Source organism: Neomonachus schauinslandi, chromosome 10, assembly GCF_002201575.2.
Source record: "Neomonachus schauinslandi chromosome 10, ASM220157v2, whole genome shotgun sequence".
Classification (NCBI taxonomy): domain Eukaryota; kingdom Metazoa; phylum Chordata; class Mammalia; order Carnivora; family Phocidae; genus Neomonachus; species Neomonachus schauinslandi.
In genome coordinates, this window is record NC_058412.1 from 115,317,956 (window position 1) to 115,343,699 (window position 25,744).

A 25,744-nucleotide genomic window follows, 5' to 3' on the forward strand; every position below is an offset into this window, starting at 1 on the left:
TTGTGTTTTGCTGTAGAAGACTTTTCTCTGCTGTCCACTTGCTGTCCAGCTGGCTTTGTGGTATAGAGGGACAGTTTTTTACTTTCCCTGGCATTATGAGCAATGTACCTTTTCCACTCGGTAACTTTAGCAAAAGGCATACATTTGGAGGGAGCTCTGGAACAAATGAAATTTAAACTTTCTAAATGTATTCATCATCTAGTTTTAAATGTATTCATCATCTAGGAAGATCCAATGATTATTTTTTAAATAAATTTTTTTACTTACATTGGTAATTTGCACTACCCTAGAATACATTTAGAGTTTGTTTCCTAGAAGGTGCATATATTACTTTAGAAGAGTAATTTTCTCTGATCATTTTCATTATTTGATTGGTATTAACATTACTCAAGTAAATTATTATTTGATTTTATTTACCAGTGCTAATAATTTAAATCATTGGGAGGTTAAAATCTTACTTAATAATCATGAATATTTGAGAAATCCGGGTGCCACATAAAAATGAACCTCAGGAAATCCATTTGATATTTAAATTATTTTAATTTTCTAGGGCAGGTTTGGGCAAACTTTTTCTTAAAGGACTAGATGATAAATATTGTAGGCTTTGAGGGCCATGTGTTCTTTATTGCAGCTATTCAGCTTAGCCCCAATCAGCCATAGGCATTACGTAATAAATGAGCATGGATGTGTTCATATGATACTTTACTTATAAAAACAGGACTTGAGCTGAATTTAGCCTCTTGGCTGTAGTTTGCTTTAGACTAACAAATACGTATTAGGTGCCAAACCCAGTAAAAGTTGTGTAACAGTTTTGTTTTTTTTTTTAAGATTTTATTTATTTATTTGAGAGAGAGAGAATGAGAGAGAGTGCAGGAGAAGGAGTAGGGTCAGAGGGAGAAGCAGACTCCCCGCTGAGCAGGGGGCCTGATGTGAAACTCCATCCTGGGACTCCAGGATCATGACCTGAGCCTAAGGCAGTTGCTTAACCAACTGAGCCACCCAGGCGCCCCTGTGTAGCAGTTTTAACCAGAAGTCCATTTTAAAAGCTTTGTTTGTTTTAAAATTTGTATTGTTTGTTTGTTGCTAGCTAGAGCATTCATGTAGTTCAAAGTCCAAAAAGTATACCTAGGTATAGAGAAAAAAATCTGACCCCACCTCCCCTTCATGGGAAGCACCCTTTATCAGCTTCTTGTGTAGCATTCTGGAAACACTCTGTGGCTAACAAATACATTCTCTTACTCCCCCCTGCCCTTTTTTATTTCGTGGTAAAAAAAACATAAAATTTTACCATTTTTAAGTGTGTGTGGCGTTAGATGAGTACACTTATATTGCTGTGCAACCATCTTTTTTTTTTAACACAATGTTACTTTATATGTAGTATTTTTAATATCTTTTCTCATTTAACAATAGATAAGTTCAAGCCCATTTCATTTTCAAACATAAAAAAGCTTTGGGCACCTGGGTGGCTTAGTCGTTAAGCTCTGCCTTCGGCTCAGGTCATGGTCCCAGGGTCCTGGGATCGAGCCCCGCATCTGGCTCCCTGGTCAGCCAGGAGCCTGCTTCTCCCTCTCCCACTCCTCCGCTTGTGTTCCCTCTCTAGCTGTCTCTCTCTCTCTGTCAAATAAATAAATAAAATCTTTAAAAAAAAATAAAAATAAAAAAGCTTCTTTATTCTTTTTAATGGCTGCATAATGGATGGATCATAATTTATTTAATCCCTTCCCATGTTGATGACATTTAGATTGTTTCTAACTTTAACAATAATGTAATGAGTAATTTTGTGTAAGTACACCTGTTGGGCCAAGTTTTGGAAGTAGAATTCCTGGGCCACAGGTTATGTGCATTTGTAATTTTGATAAATATTTTTGTCATAGCAATATTGTATAAACTTGCCCTGGAGCCTGTCCCAGTGAACAGTCTTAGGAGCACCCTTTTCAGTATAGGATATTATTGAACTTTATCTTTGCTTTGCTCTTCAGGTAAGTGAGAAAAAGGGGTGCCTGGGTAGCTCAGTCCATTGAGTGTCTGACTCTTGATTTCAGCTCAGTTCATGATCTCAGGGTCGTGAGATTGAGCCCCTGGTCAGGCTCCACACTCAGCACGGAGTCTGCTTGAGATTTTTCTCACTCTCCCTCTCCTTCTGCTCTTCCCCCTGCTGGCATGCATGTTCTCTCTCTCTCTCAAATAAAACAAATCTTAAAAAAAAAGATAAGTGAAAAAATAGTCTATTGGTATAGCCATTTTGTAATTTTTTTAAAAAGGTATTTATTTATTTGAGAGAGAGCAAGAATGAGCATGAACGGGGGGAGGGACACAGGGAGAAGGAGTAGCAGACTCCCGGCTGAGAGGGGAGCCCGACGCGGGGTTCGATCCCAGGACCCTGGTGAAGGCAGATGCTTAACCGACTGAGCCACCCCGGCGCCCCTGTAATTTATTTTTAAATAAATCTTTAAAAAATTTCATACTTGGGGGGCCTGGGTGGCTCAGTCGGTTAAGCGACTGCCTTCGGCTCAGGTCATGATCCTGGAGTCCCGGGATCGAGTCCCGCATCGGGCTCCCTGCTCGGCAGGGAGTCTGCTTCTCCCTCTGACCCTCCCCCCTCTCATGTGCTCTCTCTCATTCTCTCTCTCTCAAATAAATAAATAAAATCTTAAAAAAAAAAAATTTCATACTTGTAGCATTTGGAAAATGCAGAAAATCACAAAGAAGAAAACAATTACCCAGAGATAAGCATTGTTAATATTCTAGAATACACATACACATGTATATATAAATGAAAATTATGCTCTGTAAATAATTTTTCATGAGAATAACACTTTTAGGATAAAAGCATATGTTTATTATCAAAACTTCAGGCAGTACATAAATGTATAAAGAATTACTTGATATTTATATGTAATCTCCAAACCTAGAAATACTAATGTGTATGCATATTATTAGTCTGGTTGATTTCACAGTAATTATATTAATTCAAGTAACTATTCATTAATTCTTTTAGTGGGTGATTTGAACATCTTTTTAAGAATTAGATATTTTCCTTTGACCTGTGTGTTCATGTGCTTTATCCATTTTTCTACTGGATGGTCATTTTCCTACTCATTTGTAGAGGCTTTTTTAGACCTTGTTTTGTATTGGCTGCAAGAACAGTTACAACTACTTGTACCCACTTTGTCATCTGTCTTTTGACTTTTCAGATTTTTTGTTTGTTTTTATGAGTCAACTATATCAAACTTTTCTTTAATGAATTCTGAAATTTGGATAACAGTTGCTTCCTTATTGGAAGTTAATAAAAGTTTATAGAAAAATTTGTAACAGAATCCTGTCATGGTTGATTCTGGTACTTTTGAAGTTTCACTTATTCTTCTTAAAGCGATGTAAATATTTGATCCACCTGGAATTTATCCTGGTATAAGGTGTGAGGGCCATGGCTACCCAGTTGTCCCAACACCATGCCCCATTACCAAAATGTCACCTTTGTTTATTTTATTTCCATATGTATTTGGATCGCTTTTTGGATTCTCCTTTTCCATCTATTTGCTTATACAATTCTAATTATTTTACCTTTATAATATTTTTAAAATATTTTATAGGGCTAGTACCCCCTTTTGTTCTTTTTTACAAATTTCCTGGCTATTAATTTTAGGATCAGCTTATCCAGTTCTACAGCTATTAATTTATTATTTATTTGGTACTACATTATTTTTATAAATTTACCTAAGGAGAAAGGACTTCCTTATGATTAAGACTGTTGCTATCCAGGAATAAGATATTCCTTACCATTGGCTTAAGTCTTTGTGTCCTTTAAATAGTATTTTAAAATTTTCTTCACAGAGATCTTGCATGTTTTATTCTTAGATATTCTATTCTTAGATAGTCTTAGGTTTATTAGATATTTTATGTTTTCAGTTATTATTCGCGTTCATTTCTAAATTTAAACTTTTAAAAATGAATAATGTTTTTTAGCCAAACCCATGCAAAAAAAGTTATTTTGAAGTTTTCAACTTAGCTGTATTTGATTGAATTTTAGTGAATCCCAGTTCTCAAGAAATTTCAAAAGTTATTGGTGAGACAGACTTTCATTCTTAATTCTGTTTTTCTGCAACTAATTCTTTGTTATTGTGCAGCCTTTACTTTCCCCCTGAGCCTTAGTTTCTTCATCTGTAAATTAAAGAATCTGGATCGGATCTTAGCTAAAGTCTGTCTTCCAGCTTTGCCTCTGTTGATTCTGATGCAGTTAGCTTCCTAGAGGATTCATATCTGCCCAGGAAAGCCCTCTTGATGCTAGGGCCTGTCTGGCTCCAGACAGCCGAGGACTGTCTGAGCTTTGGACCTTAGTCCCTTGTGACCAGGCTGGTGGCCCACCCTTAAAAAGGCCATGCTGGGAAGGAAGCTCATTGTTCACCCTCCAGAGCTATCCATTTGGTTGCATAGTTAAAGGCTTAGGTTCCTGGTTTGAGATGCCATGAAGTGCCCTAGTATCTCATTTGGCATCGTTTTTTCTTTCCATTCTCTCCAGACCCTTAGCCCTCAGGCTTACTATCCTGAGGCCATCCACACAACTTCTGTGCTGCCCTCACTGTCTCCTCCTTTCTTTCCCTCTCTCCTTCTGTCCCTCCTTCTCCCCATTCTCCCTCTACCCCCTTATCCAAGTAAGGCAGTGGAGCCTCAGGGTAAAAGAACTACTAGCTTTACCATTACACAGGCCTGTGTTCTGATCCACTGTTGCCTCTCTTCAGCTGTGTGACCTTTGGTAAGATTTAGAGAGAATAAACTCCAAGTGCTAGCATGTGATTATTCCAGGAGGTATCAAAGTAAATCAGGTTGCCCAGTTGTAGTGGTAATAGGTGCATGAAGGCTGTGTGCTGGGCTCTTTGATGGATGTTTTTATATGTGACCCCGTGATTGCTCACAAACAGCCCCCATGGTCAGTAGGAAGAGTACCCCATTTTGCAAGTGGGGAAGACTGAAGCCCAGGGAGGAGGAGTGACCTGTGCACGGTCACACAGCTAATGAATTCTGAGCTAGAATTCAGACTTAGGTTTTAGTCATTCCAGGTTAATCTTCCTCTAAGGACTTGAACATTTTTCTCTCTGTTCTCATAAAGTGATCAGAAAAGTTAAAGCCTCTAGAAACGGGAGTGAAAATAGTCATTTTTCTGAGATCAGCACTGTTTTATAGATCTAAATGGTCTTCATCTGTGCTGTCCGGTGCAATTGCCACTAGCTTCATGTGGCTTTTGAGCACTTAAGATGTGGCTAATAGGACTAAGGAGCTGAATTTTAACTTAATTTGTTAATTTAAATGTAAAGAGCCACAGGTGGCTGGTGGCCGCCTTCGTGGCCAGCACACTTGTTAGATGAGGGGTTGCAGCTCAGCTCCTGAGCAGGTCATTTGGGAGTACTCTCCCTCCCCTTCTCCCTCCCACTGCCCCTGCCCCCCACAGTGGGTCTTGCTTCTGGATGGAGGATACCTTCTGAGTTTAATTTTTATTGCTTCTCTAATTCTAACAGTGTGAAGAGTGCCAGTGCTGGCAGCATGGGGTCTGCATGGGATTACTGGAAGAGAATGTGCCTGAGAAATACACCTGTTATGTTTGCCAAGACCCTCCAGGTAGAGATTTCTGGAGTCAGGGATATTAACAGTATGTCGCCTTTTCCACAGCTGGCCATGAAGCAGCCTCGCTGTCTGTGGTCTTGAGACTTATTTCTTTGACATTGGCTAGACTGACTCTTCCTTGTCCCTGTTGCTAGCTCACCTGGTGGACTGCTGTCCTGAACTTAGCAGTAAGAGAGCATGTGGGAAGCCTGTGGAAAGCCTGGCCTTGAGCTAGAATTACCTTTTTTTTTTTTTAAAGATTTTATTTATTTGACAGAGAGAACACAGCGAGAGAGGGAACACAAGCAGGGGGAGTGGGAGAGGGAGAAGCAGACTTCCCGCTGAGCAGGGAGCCTGATGCGGGGCTCGATCCCAGGACCCTGGGATCACGACCTGAGCCGAAGGCAGACGCTTAACGACTGAGCCACCCAGGCGCCCCTAGAATTACTTTTTTATTGTAGTAAAAATCATGTAATATGAGATCTACCCTCTTAACCAATTTTTAAGTGTACAGTACAGTATTGTTTATAAACTATAAACACAGTGTTGTACAGCAGATCTCTGGAACTTTTTCATCTTGCATGACTGAAACTATAAAAACTGGAATGCTTTACAGATTTGCATGTCATCCTTTCCTTGCTTAGGGGCCATGCCAGTCTTCTCTGTATTGAGCTAGTTTTAGAATATGTGCTGCTGGAGCAAGCACCTTTTCCTTTTATTGAGGGTTCATGAAGATGTGGGCTGTCTTGGCTTTTTGGGGCTGTTGAAGGGTTAGGAACCTGCCTCTGCTCCCTCTGGTGGCACCTGCCCTCCATTGCATCATTGCCACCTGGAAGAGAGAGAAGCCCTTGAGGGGAAGGGGAAAGGTGTAGTTGATAGGGCTTGATTGCTACCCAAACCAGCGAATTAATTCCTTAACAGGATCATTTAGTTTCATTGTTCCATGCCTGGCTCGGCTGGCCTGTGGCTCTTGGGTTCCCTTTTCCAGAAGTCTTACATATCTCTGGTTCTTGTCTTGGTGTCAATGGGATGGTGATATCTTTTCCCTTCACCACCTGTAAGGTTTCTCCCCTTGGCTCCAGTTCCATGATCCCAAGGTTAGGCAAGGCTAGACAATGCTTAAGTGCCTCTACTTCTGTTGATTCTTTTTGTCCTGTGAGGTAGGCCTGGCGGGAGCTCTTATTCCCATTTTTGCTTATGAGGAAGAAATTGATGCCTGGGGACATGAATGACTTTCCCAATCTCGTAAAGTAATTGGAATTAGAACTGACTTGTGGGGTCAGATCTTGATTTTGCTGGTTGTGTAGGGAGGGGCTAGTCACCGTAGTTTGTGTTTTAGAAGTGTGTCCCCTTGGGACCTGATGACCTCTGTTGTGACACTCCTTGTGCTAGATTAGTCCATAGATGGAGAGGAATCTGCCTGTTTGTCCCTTTATCCCCAGGAAAGAATATGGTCAGAAGATTAGTCTGTGAATCATAGAATATTATTAATGGGCAGGATCTGAGAGACCACTTAGTTCAGCCCTGACATTTGATAGGTGAGCAAATATAGGCCTAGAAGGGACATGACGGGGCTAAGACCAGTCAGCAAGTTAGTGCCAGATAGGAGATGAGAACCATGGTCTTTGACCTTTGTTTTGTAAAACAAGTGGCACTGCTCTGAATCCTCCTGCTCAGGTCCCTTGTGCAGCAGCTGCCTCTGAGACACTGCACATAATCCCTAGGGCTCCTTAGCGCTGCTTCAGAATCCCTTTTGTTCACTTTACTATCTCTCACTCCTCTCCTCCCTCCACTCTTCCCTTTTTACAGATCATGCACGCCATCTTCATCGACTCCTCTGCATTTGCTGAACTTTTACAACTCTAATTGCCAGCGCTGTAAATAGACTCCTCCTTGAATCGAGTGCTCCATGTCTTTTACATTTATATTTATAGCCTGTGTTTGACTCTGCAGTGTCTTGGACTGGAAGTTTAACCTAACAGATTTATTCTTTAAAGGTTAAAGATGTTTTTTATAAAATCGAGGTATATCCCTACCATGTGTTTTAGTAAAGCCAGAAAGAGCCGAAGGACCTGGATAGGGATTATATGGGTCATTTCAGGGTTTTTATAGATATTGGGAAGTAAACGCTTGTCTGGTTGAAAATTGTTCCTTGGGCTTTTGGAGCAGGAAATACTGCCGAGTCACATGTAGTTGTTTTCAGTTCTTCCTAAGGATCCCTGTAATGAGCAAGACCACTGAAACCATCCAGTTCATCTGTCATACTAGATGAGAAATGGAGGTTCAGAGAAGGGAGGGTGCCTGACTGTTTATATTTAGTAAGGTGGTAGGTGACAGTTGGAAGGGCGACTTGGAGCTTCTTTCCACTTGATAAATCCATTCAAGATGTCTTTTGCCATATGCTGGGGATACAACCATGAATAAGATGGTTCCTATTATTCTTGCTCTTAGTGGAGTCAGGGCCAGAAACAGATGTCAAAATAAGTCAAATAAGCAAGAAGATGTTAGATAGGGATGAATGCTTTGGCGCGGGGGAGGTTAGCAACCAGATAGGGAAGAAGTTAGGAGGCATTGAAGAGGCTTTCTTACTTTGAAGGTAACAAAAGGCCCATCTGAGGAATTGGAAAGGTGCCAGTCCTTCAGGGGCCTTGGAAAATAATGCTCCAGACAGAGAGGATGCTAGAGCAGAGATCCTAAGACCAAAAAGATGGATGTGTTCCAGAAACTGAAAGGAGGCCACTTCAAGGGCTGTAAGGGTGGGGCAAGGAGGGCAAGAAGGACTGGGTGCAGTTGGCTCATTAGGCCAGTGTTAGGGCTTTGGCTTTTTTTTTTTTTTTTTTTTTTTCCTGTATGCAGTAGGAAGTCATTGAAGGTTTTAAACAGGAGATGTAATGATGTGATTTAAATTTAGAGAGATACCTAGGTTCCCACTCCACCTCTGGCCTGTGCTAGGAGATCAGGAAATTTACATGTCTTACTTCCTTATTCCCAATCCCTAGAAGGGAGCCCAGGATATAGTAGGTGCCAAGTAAATGTTTATTGGATGAATAAATAAAATGAACACACCAATCCATCCTTCCAGTAATTTATGTGATAACTGTGCAATGATACAATGGTCTGGGTTTCCTTCAGGCCGAGTATTAACTCTCTCATTGTCACTGCTTTAGGTCAGAGGCCTGGTTTCAAGTACTGGTATGACAAGGAGTGGTTGAGCAGGGGACATATGCATGGCCTGGCCTTTTTAGAAGAGAACTACTCCCACCAGAATGCCAAGAAGATTGTGGCCACCCACCAGCTTCTTGGAGATGTGCAGAGAGTGATCGAGGTTCTCCATGGCCTGCAGCTCAAGATGAGCATCTTGCAGTAAGTGTGGCACGTGTAGCTTTGGGGATGAGTCTGATTTGAGATGGTCTGGGTGGGGGGGGGGGGAGGCAGGATAAATTTGAGATTGGAAAGCCACAATATCAGTGATAAGACCATTGAGTTTGAGACCTTTACCACATCTCAGCCTTTTGGCTAAGGTCAAGTGTAGTGTCTGTTCTTAGCAGTTTAATATCTGATATGTCCTCTATCCAAGGACAATATATTAAATGGATTTTGGAACTAGTAGATGGAATAGGAGCTTGCTCTGACCACTCAACGCATTGACCTGGTATTGCAGTACTTCCAGGAATGGTGCAGCCCCTCGGGGGGGAGAGGGGAATATGTCAGTTACACAATAAACATTCTTTTTAAAAAAAACAACCCTATTCAGGTAGAATTTATATATAATTAAGTTTGCTCATTTTACAGGTTCATTGAGTTTTGACAGATACATTCACCTTTGCAACCGCCACCATAATCAAAATATGTTGTATGTTTTTATAGTTTAGTTTGTTTACTGTTTTGGTATACAGTTCTGAATTATTTTTATTGTGGTAAAATATGCGCAATATAAAATTTATGTTTTATAAATTTATGAACAGTCTTAACTTTTTATTTTTTATTTTATTTTATTATTTTTTAAAGATTTTATTTATTTATTTGACAGAGAGATAGAGAGCACAAGTAGGCAGAGGGAAAGGGAGAAGCAGGCTCTCTGCTGAGCAGGGAGCCAGACATGGGGCTCGATCCCAGGACCGTGGGATCATGACCTGAGCTGAAGGCAGACGCTTCACTGACTGAGACACTCAGGCACCCCCCCCTTAACTGTTTTTAATATATAGTTCAGTAGTGTTAAGTACATTCACCTTGTTGAAACCAATCTCTATAACTCTTCATCTTGCAAAATTGCAACTCTGTATCTGTTAAACAACTTCTCTCCACTTTGCCTCTTCCCCGCCCATGGCCACCATCATTCTACGTGTTTCTGTGAATCTGACTACTCTAGATACCTCATATAAATGGGATCCCACAGTATTTGTCTTTTTTGTGACTAGCTCATTTCACTTAGCACGGTGTCTTCAAAAGTTCATCTATATTATAGTCTGTATCAGAATTTCCTTCCTTTTTAAAGGCTGAATAATATTCCATTGTAGGTAATGTTGGATTTTGTTTATCCATTCATCCTTAACACCCTTGACCGGTAAACAAAGTAAAATTGAAAACTGCTGGAAGAGATAATATGGCAGGCCCGCTCTCTAGCATAGTGGTTGCTCAGTAAGTCTTTTCTCTTCGTGGTTTGCTCATGCAAAGTTTTAGGTGTTCTGGAACTGGACTTCTGGCTTTTAGTGGCTAGAAGTTTGAGGAGTGAAATTGAGTGTGAATTCCCCTTCTGTGGTTGCATTCTGTGTGTTAGATGACCCACTTTCATATAAGCTCTGAGAAAGACATGTAGCTCTTATTGGGGTCTCTTGGCTTTAATAACCAGACGGCGTTTCTTTCTTCTTACTGAAATGCCACTGCTCCTGGCCTTATCCTATATTTTGGAACCTTGTCCCTTCTGAATTCCCATTTAGATCCTTCATCTTTATAGCAGTGACTTTGTACTGGAATTAAACCTGACTTCTAGCAATTCAGAAGAGGGCATAGGGAGATCTTGTTCATCATTATATGTGGAGAAGAGACCCTGGGTGGAGGGAGTGTAGTCCCAGTATGTCTGTGTACACATGGATAGTCTCTGCTATCACAAACTCTGGGGCCTCATTCTCAGAAATACTGTTTCTAAGTGGCCTGGCGGATTTATTTTCAAAGGCAAATAATAAACCTGGGAGTAACCTCAGAGCATCTGTTGTCATTTAAAAAGTAGCATGCATGTCTGTACCTTCCTTCTTCATGATTGACAGGGTGTACAAAAAAGGCCAGGGAAGGTTTTTGTGTGTGTGTGTGGAGTAGTAGCTGGGGCTTCAGGTCTTACCTGGAAGGGCAAAAATTCTAGGAAGCGGGAAGGAAAGACAAGATTTTCATGCAAGAGAAGGTCCATACTGTGGCTTACACGCTCCAGTTAACAGATTTCAGACTGCACTAAACCTGAACGTTAATGATGACCCTCATTTCCCCTGATGCAGTTATGATTTCAGAGGTGTGTCTGGCATCTTGGATTCCTGGGACAGGCTGTGATACCCTGCTGGCACTGGTCCAGGGACCTAGGCTCCTTTGATACTCGTTTCCTGTCCTTCTCCAGTGAATAGGGGGGGTTTTGGTGATTGTTGGAGGTAGAGCTGAGAAAGGACACTTGTAGCCCCTTGGGAGCATAATTTTAGGTTCTGTAGGATCACTCCATGCTTTCATATGTATGGCCTATTCCATTTGTGCAGGAATTCAGTCAAGTGTGTGTAGAGGGGTACCCATACATGGGAGTTGCTGGTGAGTTAAGCTGTGCTTTCCTGCTGATCTGGTTTCAGTGTTTTTCAGCTGGGGGCTGGGAAGGTACTGTTGACTGTATCGTGGGATGATTCTTTATCCCAATCATGTGTGATTGTTCCAAGCATTATAGGATGTTAGGCATCCTTGGATTCAGTGAACTAAATGCCAGTAGTACCTGTCAGTCATTGTGGCAGTTAGAAAGGTCGTGCAACACATTTCTGCCCATCTCTGAACCAAATGTGAGTAGCACCTGTCTATTTCCAAACGCCCCCTAGAGGGCACTGCCCTCCCAGCTAGGATCTCTGGTAATGATGGGCCATACTTGAGAAGTCCACTGTTTTTTTTTCCTTCCCTCCCTCCCTTTTTTCCTTCTTTTCATTTAATGATCAAAGGTAATAGTGGTAGTTCTGGGTAGTAAAGAAGAGTTGAAAGGTTAAGTTTATCTAGAGTAGTGGCTTTTAAACTTAATAAAATTTTTATTCCACAGTAAGAAATATGTTTTATATTTCTCACATATATAAAACTGAAACTAAAATTTCACAGAACACCTACTGTTACTTAGAATGGTACATTATGATATTTTCTATTCTGTTTTCCTTTTTCTATAGTTGATTATGCTGCTCGCTTCGACAGCACTTAGACTAAAATTGGAACGATGCAGAGAAGGTTAGCATGGGTCTTGCGCAAGGATGACACGCAAATTTGTGGGGCCTTACAATTGATTATTATCCAGTAGATTAATTTAATGATCCTCCATTGGGTCAAAACTCAAACAGGGAATGATTCTGGGAGACTAAAGTACTAACACAGAGTTTTATGTGCACATATGTGCAGGCAGAGCTTTCAACAGATTCTCAAAGGAAAGGAGTCTGTGGCTCAAAAAAGGATTAGAATCCCTGTTCTTTAATAACAAAGTTTTCTCCTTGGAATGGTGAGAGTAAAAGATTTGAGAAGAATTTTTAAAAAACTATTAATGGCTTATATGTAGATGATTTTGATTCCTGCCCCCTCGACCCATTGTCACTGCATTTTTTTTTTTAAGATTTTATTTATTTATTCATAAGAGACAGAGAGAGAGAGAGAGGCAGAGGGAGAAGCAGGCTCCCCACCGAGCAGGGAGCCCGATGCGGGACTCGATCCCAGGACCCTGGGATCATGACCTGAACCGAAGGCAGACGCTTAACCATCTGAGCCACCCAGGCACCCTGTCACTGCATTTTTTTAAAGATTTTATTCATTAGAGAGAGAGAACGAGAGGGGGGAGGGGCAGAGGGAGAGGGACAAGCAGACTCGATGCTGGACTCGGGGATCATGACCTGAGCCAAAATCAGACACTTAACCGACTGAGCCATCCAGGTGCCCCCATCATTGCATTTTGTAACTGAAAGCTATTGCATGCCAGGATTATCATGCCTGCTTATTAGGTTATTGTTAGTAACTCACATTTGAAGAGTACTTTGCTGCCAACAAAGTACTTTATTTGAATTAATTCACTTAATCTTTATCAAACTCTTTGGCTAATGGCAGACAGATGGTTAGCCCAGTTTTGCAGAGGAGGGAATGGGAATGAGTCTGGCTGAGTGACTCAGTATAGCTGTTCTACTAATCAGTGGCTGAATTGAAATGCAATCAGGTCTTCTGACTCCAAGTCCAGTCTCACTCACCATGAGTGTTCACAGTGGGAGCTTGCCTACAGGTGGGCTCCTCAGAGACCGTGGATTTATGTTCCCTTTTGCTTGGTAAATGGTGGCTGGTAGCCAGATGGCCCAAGTGGGGAGTTCCTCTTCCTTTTGGGAGAATGGGAATTGAGACACCAGTGGTCCCAGTTGCTCCAAAGCCTTTTGTATGTTTGCCCTCCCAACAGAAGCAGGGAGCATCCTGATCTGCAGCTGTGGTGTCAGCCTTGGAAACAACACTCAGGAGAGGGGAGATCTCATTCGAAACACATCCACGTCACTGAAGCCAAGAGCAAAGAGGAAGTCCCAAGCTATAGAACTTTGAATGGGGCGGTGGAGAAGCCCTTGCCCCTGCCCCTACCCCGGTCTGTGGAGGAGTCCTATATCACCAGCGAGCACTGCTATCAGAAGCCCCGCGCCTATTACCCTGCTGTGGAGCAGAAGCTGGTGGTGGAGACCCGGGGCTCTGCCCTTGACGACGCGGTCAACACCCTCCATGAGAATGGTGATGGTTCTCTCTCTCCACGTCTGGGCTGGCCTCTAGACCAAGACAGGAGTAGGGGGGACAATGGCTCCAAATCCAGCTCCCTAAAGGTATGTGGCTCACTTGTCCTTGTTCTTCACTTAGTGTTTGAGTGCTTGGGCTCTCCCTGTAGGGTTCTGTGGAAGACGTTTACTTACTGTAAAATTGTATTTAAATGTGCTTATCATAGGTGTTTTTTGGTGGGTTAAAATGGGTGCAAAGTCAGGAGAGCCCGATGAAACCAGAGATCCTGGTTACAGGAAATGCCCACAAAATGACAGTCACTGGGGGTGGGAGGTGGGGAGGTGGGAAGAAGTGAGGAGAAAAGTGGTGATTGGCACTTGATAAATGGAAGTGAAGTAGGAAAATGGGTTTTTTCTTTAACAGGGTTCATGTTGTAATTGCACCTAGCTGCTAATTCTTAGCATGAGACAAGAATGAGTGAAGTGTTTTGTTAGACATAAGGTTTTCAATACAATTCTATAATAGCTTTACTTTGACTTTTAACTTTGCAGCCCTGACATAAGAACAGTCCATTTTGTCGGAATATTTGCTGGTTATCAGCTTTCCCAAGAACAGCTCTCAATTTTTTGTTATTCAAATCATGCTCTTCTAGAGCCTCTTTATGTCATTTTCCTGCCAATGTTGTCATCTTTAATGTTCACTGGTGTCATTCTGTCCTGTCCTCAGTTGGTCAGTGAGGCTTTTTGTAACTGGAGAGTTTCTTCACCCTGGTTATCCTTCCTTTCAAACTTTACCCTGTGGTTGGCATCACCAGCATTACATATGTTACTGCATATTGCCGAGTGGGACATCCTAGATTATAAGCCCCTCATGGATGGGCTTTGTGCCCTTGCCAGTGTCTAAACAGTGCTAGTCGAGGTTGGTGAGGTTGGTTTTGGAGACAGACCCAGTTTCAAGTCTGGGCTTAGCCACTTACTGTGTGATGCTGAGCAGGTCACTTCATCTCCTTAGATGTGTCTCTTCACCTCCCTGTGGGAGGGGCCAGTGCCTGTGCCCTCTAGTTATTATGCATTGTGTCTGTGAAGAGCTCTCAGCACAGAGCTTTGCGCAGTCAGCTCTAATAAATATTAGCTTGACCCTATTTCATTTCAAATGAAGGAAGGAAGGAAGGAAAGGTTGAGATCCAAACCGTAGAAAAGGGTTCTGATCCTACAAACTAGGCAGATTCCCTAGAGGCATCTGCCACATGTTAAAAAATCAGAAAATACTGGGCCTAAACAAGTCAGCTAGGATTAAAAATATCTTTCATTCCTGGCAAGCTGACCATAGGCCAACACAGTGTTTTATAACCTTATCCTATTTCATTCTCATGAACCTGTAAGATAGGTTTTACTACTTGCCTCAGAGGCTCAGAAGGAAAAATAACTAATCCAGGCTCACACATTCAGCAAGACAAGGAGCTTGGACTTGAAACTAGTTCGTCTGACTCCTGCTAAGTAACATACTAACCCCTGTCTGTGCCCATCCTGCTCTATTCTGATCTCCGGGCTCTAGAAGCCATTCTGTGGGGCCTGCTTCAGGCCTGGGGCATTGGGCCAGTCACTGGGAAGCAGCGCTGAGGACTGCGCTGCCCTGAGGTGTTTGTGATTGCTACACCAAGCATTCCTCTGCCAGGTGTCCAAGACAGGAAGAGAGGGGGATAGAGGTTTGGAATATTCAAACTGCAACTGATTTTTCAGATGGTTGCAAACTCTGGCTGGTTGGAGAAGGGGCTGGGAGCTGTCTCCACTCAGTAACTTAAATGCCATTGCATTCCTAGGTGAGGGAATATGTCTCCAAAAAGGTCCTACCCGAGGAAGCCCCCACTCGGAAGCTGCTGGACAGAAGCGGAGAGGGGCTGCTGAGCTCCCAGCACCAGTGGCAGTTTAACCTGCTGACCCATGTGGAATCTCTTCAGGACGAAGTCACACATAGGATGGACTCCATTGAGAAAGAGCTGGATGGTAGGGCTCCTTCTCTGGCTCTCCACAGATAGCTGTATTCTTGCCTCCTTTCTTTTCAGTCTCATCAACCCCCATTCTCCCTCTAGATGGGCAAGCTTTACTTTTAGTCTTTATCTGGCACTTTTAAGGTCTGTGTGATGTCAGGAGTCCTCCCTCACTTACCTAGTGCCTTCTGCAAAGCGGAGTGCAGAAGTATAACTAGACTCTGTCTGCAGGCAGTGTGCGACCTGAGCAACGTTGCTAACCAAGTTCTGTGGGGGATTTCAGCTTTGACTTAATAGAGTTTTTTGGATGTCTTTGAGGATTAATCTGAAGAAAGCTTTTATTTCGGCCTTCTCTTCTTTATCAGTAGAGATTTAAGAACTTGACTGAGTCATTTGGGTAACCCTGGGTATTTCCAGGTGTTAGTGGTAACAGATGGGCCTGATAAACATGCTCAAGTTCAGTCTCTTTTGATCCCTAGGAAGTTGTCAGTTTGATTTTTGAAGACAGAATTCCTTCTTGATTTTTCACTTATTAATTTTTTGTTTTCATTCTTAAAAAGGAGCCAAATTGAAAAGTAAATATTCCATTGGCGGATTCTGAGTATAGTCAGGCTACCATTGCTGTAATTGGGGATATAAAGCTACTTGTGCATGAAATAACTCAGAAAGATGCCATGCGTTATACAAGCTAGAGTCATGAGGTGTGACCAGGGCAAGTCTATGGCCAAGGCGCTGCCAAAGGCGAAGTGTGGCAGGGGAAATGATAACTGGAAGGTTTCCTGGAACCCCTGGGTCTGAAGCCGAGCCTTGAGGAAAGTGAGGTTTTCTGAGGGAGAGGGGGTGACTTGGTAGGTGATAAAAGGGCTGGCTTGACTGGGAAAGGGTTGTTCTATTGGAGAAAAGTGAGAGAAGGACCTCTATGCCCTCATGCTTCTGTCCTGCCCTTGAGGCAAACCTGAGGAACTGGGAATGGGAGACTAATTCAGGGTCCATTCTAAGGGCACTTCTGGAAGGGGGAGTGTTTCTGTCTCTTTTACTCCTAAAAGGTTTCTTGGGCTCCTTAGAATGGTAACTGATTCCACTGTCTGAAAACCCTGCTATTCTCTAGCTGAAAGAGGATTGAATACCAGACTGGAAATTATGGATTTTGAGAGAATAGCAGTAGGAGAATAGCAGTAGGAGAGAATAGCAGTAGGCTCTGGGTTCCTAGAGTAGGCTTAGCACCGTGGAAACAGGGAGGGTGTTCTTTTGTTGCCAAAGGAGCCTGCCCTTAGGGGAGACATCACTGTTTCCCCACTTCTTACTGACTTGCCACTCCTGTTCAGTCTCATGGCCAGTGTGGTGAGGAGGATAAGTCTGGGCTCCCTTCTCCGGCCTTCCTGAGGGCCTCTTCTGTGTCCTGCTGATCTGGGGTCACGTACTCTGTTCGTGTTCTGATACTCCAGGCCCTGAAGTGTGAAAATCAATTATAAATCATAGAGATTTTATTAAGATAAACAGATTTTTCCATTGTATTTAATTAAGATTTATCGGAATCCCTTTTTTTTTTTTTTAAAGATTTATTTATTTGAGACAGAGAGAAAGAGAGAGAGAGAGCATGAGAGGGGGGAGGGTCAGAGGGAGAAGCAGACTCCCTGCCGAGCAGGGAGCCCGATGCGGGACTCGATCCCGGGACTCCAGGATCATGACCTGAGCCGAAGGCAGTCGCTTAACCAACTGAGCCACCCAGGCGCCCTATCGGAATCCCATTTTATTTCAACCATAGCAGGGAGTGAACTCTTGAGTTCATCCAAATACCATTAAGATAAACTGAGCTTTTATAAGAATTTAGATATAGTATTCCTTTTAAGAAATAGCCTAATAAATATTCTTTTGACTGATTTATATTTTAAAAGAGTTATTGTTTTAATATTAACCATAATTTGGGCGCCTGGGTGGCTCAGTTGGTTAAGCGACTGCCTTCGGCTCAGGTCATGATCCTGGAGTCCCGGGATCGAGTCCCGCATCGGGCTCCCTGCTCGGCAGGGAGTCTGCTTCTCCCTCTCCCACTCCCCGCTTGTGTTCCCTCTCTCGCTGTGTCTTTCTCTGTCAAATAAATAAATAAAAATCTTTAAAAAAAAAAAATATTAACCATAATTTAATAATTTATGTAGTTGTATGAACAGTTGTAAAACTAAAATAAAAAGATTTTTTAAAGATTATTTATTTATTTATTTGACAGAGAGAGACACAGAGAGAGAGGGAAAACAAGCAGGGGGAGTGGGAGAGGGAGAAGCAGACTCCCCGCCGAGCAGGGAGCCCGATGCGGGACTCGATCCAGGGACTCCAGGATCATGACCTGAGCCGAAGGCAGTCGCTTAGCCAACTGAGCCACCCAGGCGCCCAAGACAAAAGATTTTTAATGACTATGAAAATATTGAATCTTTTAGCATCAGAAATATTATTTTAAGAAAAAAATGTTACTTTACTGAGCATTGGCCTCTATCTAGATGGTCTGGGAGAGTATATGAAATGGAACCTCTCCTTTGTGACCTTCTGTCTTGCTTACTATCATTATACTGCTGAGAAGCTGTTGAGCTTCCTTAAAAGAGAAACTTGGGGTAATGATCCAGCACATGGTATGGAGAGAAGGCTGGCCTGCTGGATGCTGGGGAGTCCAGAGGAGATGCTATTGGCTCTCACAGTTCAGGGTCGTCTTCAGTCCTGGAGATCTAGAGAGAAGGCTTCCACCTTAGGGGCTCCAAACACTCCTCTTAACCAAGCTCAGAGACTACCGAGTAACCTAGACTCTTCTAGGCTGCACACTGGTGCTCTTTCTCCCTGTGCATGCCTCCTGGGTCACCATAGTGTTGGGTGGTGTCTTTGGTGAGCCTGGAACCAGATCAGAAGTAGTTACAATGACCATAAGAGGGGCCTCTCAGCACCTGTAGGATCATCTTGTCAAGGACAGATGGACTGACATTCTGTTGTGTTTTGGAAATGACCTAGCCAGTCCTGACTGTCTCTTTTCTTTTTTTTTAAGATTTTTATTATTTATTTGAGAGAAAGAGAGCATGAGTGGTGGGGCTGGGCAGAGGGAGAAGTAGACTCCACACTGTGCAGCTAGCCAGACTCGAGGCTCCATCCAAGGACCCTCGGATCATGACGTGAGCTGAAGGCAGATGCTTAACCTACTGAGCCACCCAGGTGCTGCCCCTGACTACCTCTTTTCTACACTCATCCAAATGGGCTCTTCCAGCATTGCTTTCAGGCCTTTTCTCCATTTATTCTTGTGCCCTTTTGCTGAGCAGTCTCTTGTCTCCTAGTTTTTTTCCTTAAAGAATAATTGATGTATTGAAAATGGTCACTGGGGAGTTTATCTTGCTCGGCAGGCCACTAGAACTCTCCTGTGACTTTGATCCTTTACTCTTGGCTTTCAAGTTCAGGTCTGAGAAGGCAATCTTATTTTTCTTATTTTCAAGTCCTTGTACTGGTTGGGATGAGGAGGAGGGGCTGTTTCTCCTCCTTGGAACCCCCACGTACCAACAAGAAATCAGAGGGAGGTAGGCGAGTTTTGGAGCCTGAGCAGTCAGTGGGCACTTTGCTAGGCCATTCCCACATTTTCTCACTGCCTCTGTCGAGTGCCTGCTGTGTTTCAGACACAGTTGAGTGTTTAGGGATATCATGGTAAGCAAGGCAGACTTGGCTTCTGCCCTTGTGGAACTTGATCTTGAGGTAGAGACAGGTATTAATTAAATTATCCCATTAGGGGCGCCTGGGTGGCTCAGTCGTTGGGCGTCTGCCTTCGGCTCAGGTCATGATCCCGGGGTCCTGGGATCGAGCCCCGCATCGGGCTCCCTGCTCCGCGGGAAGCCTGCTTCTCCCTCTCCCACTCCCGCTGCTTGTGTTCCCTCTCTCGCTGTCTCTCTCGCTGTCAAATAAATAAAATCTTTGAAAAAAAATAAAATAAAATAAAAATAAATTATCCCATTATATATAATTATAAACCACGGTAAGTGCTCCAAAGGAGGAAAGATTTGATCACAAAGCACCCTTAATTTAACACAGCTACGTGATTTAGGGTGTAGAGTTGGGGAGGGCTTCTCTGGGAAGTAACTTACAGGGAACAAAGGATTTTGGAAGGTGGGAAGGAAGGTGGAAGGTTGGATCTGAGGAGGGAAAAGGATTATGTGTGAGGCTGTAAGCTCTTTGAGGAACAGGCACTGAGTGGGTCTTCCTCTTTCTGCACCTTCAGCTCAAGGGTCCAGAAGGTGCTCAGTACAGGTTGGCTCATGAACTAGAAAGGCTACAGGCAGGCTGGGGTGAGCACAGGCCTCCCTGGAGGGGCTGGCTCTTGTCAAAAGATGCAGGGTTCCAAAAATGGCCCCTCCCCAGATGCCAGAGCTTCAGGGAGTGGCTTGGGAAGAAAAAACATCTTCTATAGAGAAATCCCTGCTCTCAGAGATAAGGCAGTTTTTTAGATATTGAACCAATATTAATCAAGGATGTTAGTACCTGGACATCTTACATTAAATACTTAGAAAATAAAGTCAGAGTATTCAGTGTTACTGATGATAGGAATATGAAGCAAATCAGACTTTATAGTGATAAAAATAGACCTTTTCAATCCCTTTAGATTCTCATTTTTCTTAATAGGAGGCTAAAACACAAGGCTCTCTGATTTCCAACAAAGGAAAACCTTATAAAGACTAGGGAATGGGCCCTGGGTGGCTCAGTTGGTTAAGCATCTGCCTTCAGCTCTGGTCATGATCCCGGGGTCCTGGGATTGAGTCCCGTGTCAGGCTCCCTGCTCAGCCGGGAGTCTGCTTCTCCCTCTCCCAGTGCTCCTCCTCCCTACTTGTGCTCTCTCTCTCTCAAATAAATAAAAATCTTAAAAAAAAGAATGGAAGAATTAAAAAAGACTGGGGAGTAACACTGAGGAAGGTGGGTTCTTCAAAGCCTTCTAGACTGTAGAGCTGCACTAATACAGTAATCACTAGCTTATATGTGGCTCTTTTTAAGATTTTATTTATTTATTTGAGAGAGAGAGAGCACAAGCAGGGGGAGCTGCAGGCAGAGGGAGAGGGAGAAGCAGGCTCCCCTCTGAGCAGGGAGGCCAGCGCACAGCCTGATCCCAGGACCCCAGGATCATGACCTGAGCCGAAGGCAGATGCTCAACCACCTGAGCCACCCAGGCGCCCCTATGTGTGGCTCTTTAATGAATTAAAATTGAATAAAATTTGAGTTCAGTTCCTTAGTCATACTAGCTACATTTTAAGTGCTCAGTTAGCTACATGTGGCTAGTGGCTCCTGTATAGACAACACAGACGTAGGCCATTTCCACTGCAGAAAGTTCTGTTGGACTGTGCTCCTCTAAAGCATTTGAGCCTTCTCCTAGGGGGAATACTTTGTAGAGAGGGTGATGAGTCAGTGTTGCCTGAGTGCCCCCCCCCCGCCTTCTCGCCTGACCTTGTGGGGATAGATGGGAGAAGATGCTGAAATTCTTGCTGATGTTCTCACAGATGAAGTGTTAGGAGCTCACTGGGTCTCCTCTCTCTTCTGCCTACAGTGTTGGAGAGCTGGCTGGACTACACTGGGGAATTGGAGCCCCCGGAGCCACTGGCCAGGCTTCCGCAGCTCAAGCATTGCATCAAGCAGCTGCTGATGGACCTGGGCAAGGTGCAGCAGATTGCACTCTGCTGCTCAACATGAAACTGGGCACCCAGAACTAGTGGGGGCACAATCCTGGGGCACCTGCAGGAGGAGCTTTGCATATTTAAATAAATAAACCTAGCATGCCGAATGCACGTGACACCGACTGACTTCAGGGATCTGGGCAGGGGGTGTGATAGACATTGGACAAAGGGGCCATTTTGGCTGCTGGAGGGCAGGGCACTCTGATCTTGAAGCCTACCAAGAAGGTAGCAAATAGACTCTTGGGATTCCCTTCTTCTGTGCACATCGTTGAATGGAGAGTGAGTCTTTTTGCACAAACTTGACTTGAAATTGTGCCACCGATAAATGGAATGAGAGCCAAAAAAGTTTAGTCGGAAACAGTTGTAAATTCAACTTGCAGCTTATTTAATTGACTTTTTTGTCAGGGTGGGGCACATGCCAAGCCTTCTTGTTTCTGCCTGGCATGGATTTAGGCAGCAGGCACCATTTTCATTTTTCCAGCTTCGTGAGGATGTTGTGACTTCACATTCTGTGGAGGTTGGGAAGGAGCAGAGGCCTTGGCTGCCCTGCCTTCTCCTTAGGACTCTTCACTTTTCTCACCACCTGTCTTGCATGACTTCATGGTACCGGGGACAAGTTTTGTATGCTTTTACCCCAGAGTTGGCTGGGTTGTGTCTTTTGTAGCAGAGCCCGAACAGCCTGTGGAGGAACTAGAATCTCACAGTAATAAGAATCTAGGAGGATTTCCAAACTGAAGCAGGCAGGATCTGGAACCCAAAGGACAGCGTTTTCTACCCACTTCTTAATATTGACAGCTTCCCGGTTCTATTTAATGTCCAAAAAATGTTTCCCCAAATTTTGAACTCTTTCACTGTAAAGATTTGTTACAAAGAATGTGGTTTGGAGGATTACCTTATTTTCTATTGTTGTAAACAAACTTCAGATTCTACATGTGCTGTTTTTCTCCTTTCCAGAAGGGTGTATGTTCAGTAGTTGGCATTTTCAAAATTGTTTTAATATACTTTAACACTTTAGATTCCCTGTTTGTATTATTTTGTGAGGTCAAGGTGATAATGCTGCTTAAGGTCCAGGTACAATTTGTACCTTTTAAGACATTTGTTACTCTTGCAGGTTACATGTGTAATTGCTATATTGTTTTTCTTTGCTAGACAAAGTTAAAGAAAATGTTCCATGCTTTGAGGAGTGACCCGTTTCACCATTTAGTTTTCTTATCACTAAAGGCAAAAATCAAAGCACACTTGGCCATTAACACTCACAAGTTAATTATGGGTTTATGAATCTGTAATGTTATATGCTGCAAATATTTACTATGTAAACGTGAAGTAGCCAATATCTCTATAGCAATGACAGTATCTCCAGCGCCATTTGGAATGATTAGGCCTTGAAGGCACACAGGTTCATTGTGGTCTTGAAGGCCTCTGTACCAAAATCTGTTTCAGGGAATGCTCTGTCCAGTGATTTCTTCACCATTTGATATAAAATGAATTTAGGGCCAGTTGACCTGCTGTAGCTTATCCATCAGAGGAAGACATGTGGCTGTGACATCTGTAGTAAAGCTGACGCAGTTCCTCTCCAAGAGGCTCTTTCCCATTGCTAACGTTGGCATTTCTGGTGTGGGAAGAAATGTCTAAGGAGTGTGCATGGCATCTATGTTTTGCGCAATTTATGACAGCCACGTTATAAGAATGGTGTATTTGTCTGAAAAGGGATGAAACAGGATGATTTTCTGTAGCCACAACTGTGAGGTATGATGACTGTTGTATTACTAGATTACTGATTTTTCTTTTCTCAGATACATTCGAGCATCACATCTGGGGAAGCTACTACAACTTTAAGGGAGTCAATGTCATGTCTTTCTCAAAGGTGGAAGCAGAAACTGAATTACCTTAATTCTGCCAAGTGGCCATTATTGGGTTTATTGTGTATAAAGGAAATAATCCCATTTCACTCATTGTGACTTTTGTCTTTAGGGAAGCAGGGATGAGTCCCAAGTTCTGATAACCTCAGTGTGCTTCTCTAATTTAAAGCCATGTTTAGGGGCTCCATCCCCAATTCCTGGGTCAGGCTGAATTAACCCCAAGTTGGAGCACTGGAAACTGTTATTTGCAAAGATTACTGTTACCATTTAGAAATATGTACACTACCTAAGTTTTCTTTTGAGAAAAACTATCCACCTATAAAAAATTGCCTTGACAAAAACAGTTCTGGTTTGACTAATCATTTTGTTTCTTTAAATGAGTGTTATGCAAGGTGGACCCTTGATGAGCCAACATTGCACTGTGGATACATGTCTATGTTTACGCGCTATTAGAACAGAAGGCGCTGTATATAGAAATGTTGCTTTGAAGCAATATTTGCAAAACATGCAAACTTCTGTATCTGTATTTGGAAAAAATAAAACAGGTTTTTGTTGCTATGTTTCAATCATGTTATTATAAAGTTCTGTACCCTATTTTTAATATGCATTACATAATTTTCTATAAACATCTTTTAGAGGAAGACTTACATTGTAAACAGATAGATGTATCTTCTGCAGGGAAGCAGATGCAAGCTCAAGATTCTAAATCCCAAGAAAGTATGCAAAACAATTTTGAATTCATCTAAGGGTCTTTAATATGCGAATGTAAAATATCCCACATTGTCCTCTAACCCAGTCTGGCTTGTGCTTTGTGGTGTGAGCTGCAGGCTTATTAGATTTCAGTTGCTGAGAGCAGTGAAGTCAAGATAGGTCTGGCCTTCCTCATATTAAGAGATGGCACCCATTGCAATTAGGACCCTTCTGAGACCAATCCAAATTGCCTATGGACCCCAATTAGTTCCTTCCTGGGTGGGCAGAAGACTTAGGGAAAAATAGGCTTTAAGATTTCATAACAGAGCTTCCCTATTACTTGCCAAATCCCTTCTTCTCTTTCTAAACAATTATGCTTATTAAAAAAGTATAGCTGGAGAGAATTAGAGTGGCTCCAGCAATGTAATAATTCATTAGTTCATGCCAGTTCTACTTAAATTCTAGGGGCCTAAAATATGACAAGAAAGGTGAGTTTGGAGGCTTAAACCAGAGCTCACAAGGAGCTCTCCCTAAGGAACTGCACTAAAACACTAAAATAGCCCACAGGCATAGGTCTTTTGGGAAGCCTGTGCCCAAAGGGCAGGTTGGTGTAACAAGTTAGTGGCCCAATTGGTATAGAGGTAGCTAGTTGAGTAAGCACTTTAGTAGAGTCGGGTAATTACCTGCCACAACCACTATCCACTACCTTTTTAGGTGGAAAAGCAATTTCATATTCTAGTGAGAGGTAGGGGCCAATATAGAACCACTGCTGCTAAAACCTTCTTTACGGAGACCCCAACTAAACAATGGAATCCCACGTGGGGTCCTGTGGAGCGAGGAGAGACATTTCCCAGATGTGGAGGCCCAGGCCTAGCCAACACGCTAATGATCCCACAAAAGCCAATAAATGCCAAGTGAATAGGGAACAAAGGCTTTATTCTCATGGGCTCCCAACTTGGTTTCGCCACCAGCCAAAAAGGAGGTTGGAAGGAGACAGGCTCGGGAAAATAAACCCAGTAAAGAACGAACGAAAGGGACACATCAGACGACTGGAGCTGCCAAAAACTCGGTTTTCATCAACGCGGAATGGAGAGCCAGGCTCAGGCCCCCAGACCCGATCGTGGCCGCAGTCCATAAAACGCCCGAGCCCGGTCGCCCGCAGCTCCACAGCTCAGCCCGTGATGCGCACATCCGTGCGGCGGCGAAGCCGCCGGGCTCGTGCCGCCTCCGGCAGGATGGCGAGCAGCTGCTCCTGCACCAGCATCTCCACGATCTGCTCCTTCGTGCGGATGTCGGGTCGCAGCCACTGGCGGGAGAGCTCCCGCAGCTGACGGAACGCCTCCCGCGGGCCTGCGGCGTCCTGGTAGCGGAACTGTCGGAAACGCTGGCGGAACGTCTCTGGGCCGGGTCGGGAGCCGCCAGGGTGTGGAGGGGAGCGCGGAGCAGCTTCGGCAAACGGCGGGGCGCCCTGGGCTGGGGGAGGCAACTCCAAGGCCGCGGAGGCCGCCTCAGGAGGCGTAGGGATCGCTTCGGGGACCGCGGCGTTGGGGCTGGAGGGCTCGGGGGCAGGCGGTGGGGCCTCAGGGGTCGACGAGGAGCCCGCAGAGTTACGCTCCGGGCCTGAGCTCAGGCCGGCTCCTTCCTCCTTCTCTGGCGGCAGCGCGAGGCCCCCAGCAGCCACCAAGCTCGGCTCAGTCTCCGCCATGACTCCAAGCTCCGGACGTCACTCTTTGTCTAGCAGCCGTGGGCTCAGCACTGCGTCTGCGCGGGGGCGGGCTGAAAGAGCGAGACGTTTGGTGTGTAAGGGCCGAGCCCGCGCGGCCTCCGGGGAGGCGGATGGGGGCTGGCTGACAGCCAACCGAACTGGACCGCGCCGTCAAAGCACCTGAGGGGACCGAAAGCGGAAGTCCCCTCTAGCTTCTATGATGAGCTCGGCGCCAGAGCGCCCGGAAGCCGAGTCCCGGCTCCCGGAAGCGGCGCCCCCCCGCGTT

The 25,744-nt window shown here is 43.9% G+C and overlaps 2 protein-coding genes and 3 non-coding genes across 5 annotated transcripts in view; 3 read left to right on the plus strand and 2 right to left on the minus strand.

Annotated features, from left to right (window-relative positions):
* Positions 1–23,609, plus strand: part of PHF20 (PHD finger protein 20) — a 143,937-nt gene extending 120,328 nt beyond the window's left edge. The window contains exons 14-18 of the mRNA XM_021689055.2: positions 5,511–5,610; positions 8,763–8,958; positions 13,244–13,649; positions 15,362–15,545; positions 21,078–23,609. Of these exons, the coding sequence (XP_021544730.1) occupies positions 5,511–5,610; positions 8,763–8,958; positions 13,244–13,649; positions 15,362–15,545; positions 21,078–21,220 (1,029 nt within the window). The 3' untranslated portion in view covers positions 21,221–23,609. The remainder of the gene's footprint in view (positions 1–5,510; positions 5,611–8,762; positions 8,959–13,243; positions 13,650–15,361; positions 15,546–21,077) is intronic.
* LOC123326087 lies at positions 6,190–6,301 on the minus strand. Its single transcript, XR_006540873.1, has one exon. It is a non-coding gene; the product is annotated as a U6 spliceosomal RNA (small nuclear RNA).
* LOC123326136 lies at positions 9,092–9,281 on the plus strand. The gene has a single exon (XR_006540915.1). It is a non-coding gene; the product is annotated as a U2 spliceosomal RNA (small nuclear RNA).
* Positions 11,995–12,103, plus strand: LOC123326072. The gene has a single exon (XR_006540862.1). It is a non-coding gene; the product is annotated as a U6 spliceosomal RNA (small nuclear RNA).
* A 1,063-nt stretch (positions 23,610–24,672) lies between the features above and the next one.
* SCAND1 (SCAN domain containing 1) lies at positions 24,673–25,696 on the minus strand. Its single transcript, XM_021689097.1, has one exon. The coding sequence runs from the start codon at positions 25,456–25,458 to the stop codon at positions 24,925–24,927; it is 534 nt and encodes a 177-aa protein (XP_021544772.1). The 5' UTR covers positions 25,459–25,696; the 3' UTR covers positions 24,673–24,924.
* Positions 25,697–25,744: the final 48 nt, after the last annotated feature.

What these genes read in the sequence shown, in the direction of transcription:
- SCAND1 (XM_021689097.1), bottom strand. Translation starts at nt 25,458, where the DNA reads ATGGCGGAGACTGAGCCGAGCTTGGTGGCTGCTGGGGGCCTCGCGCTG.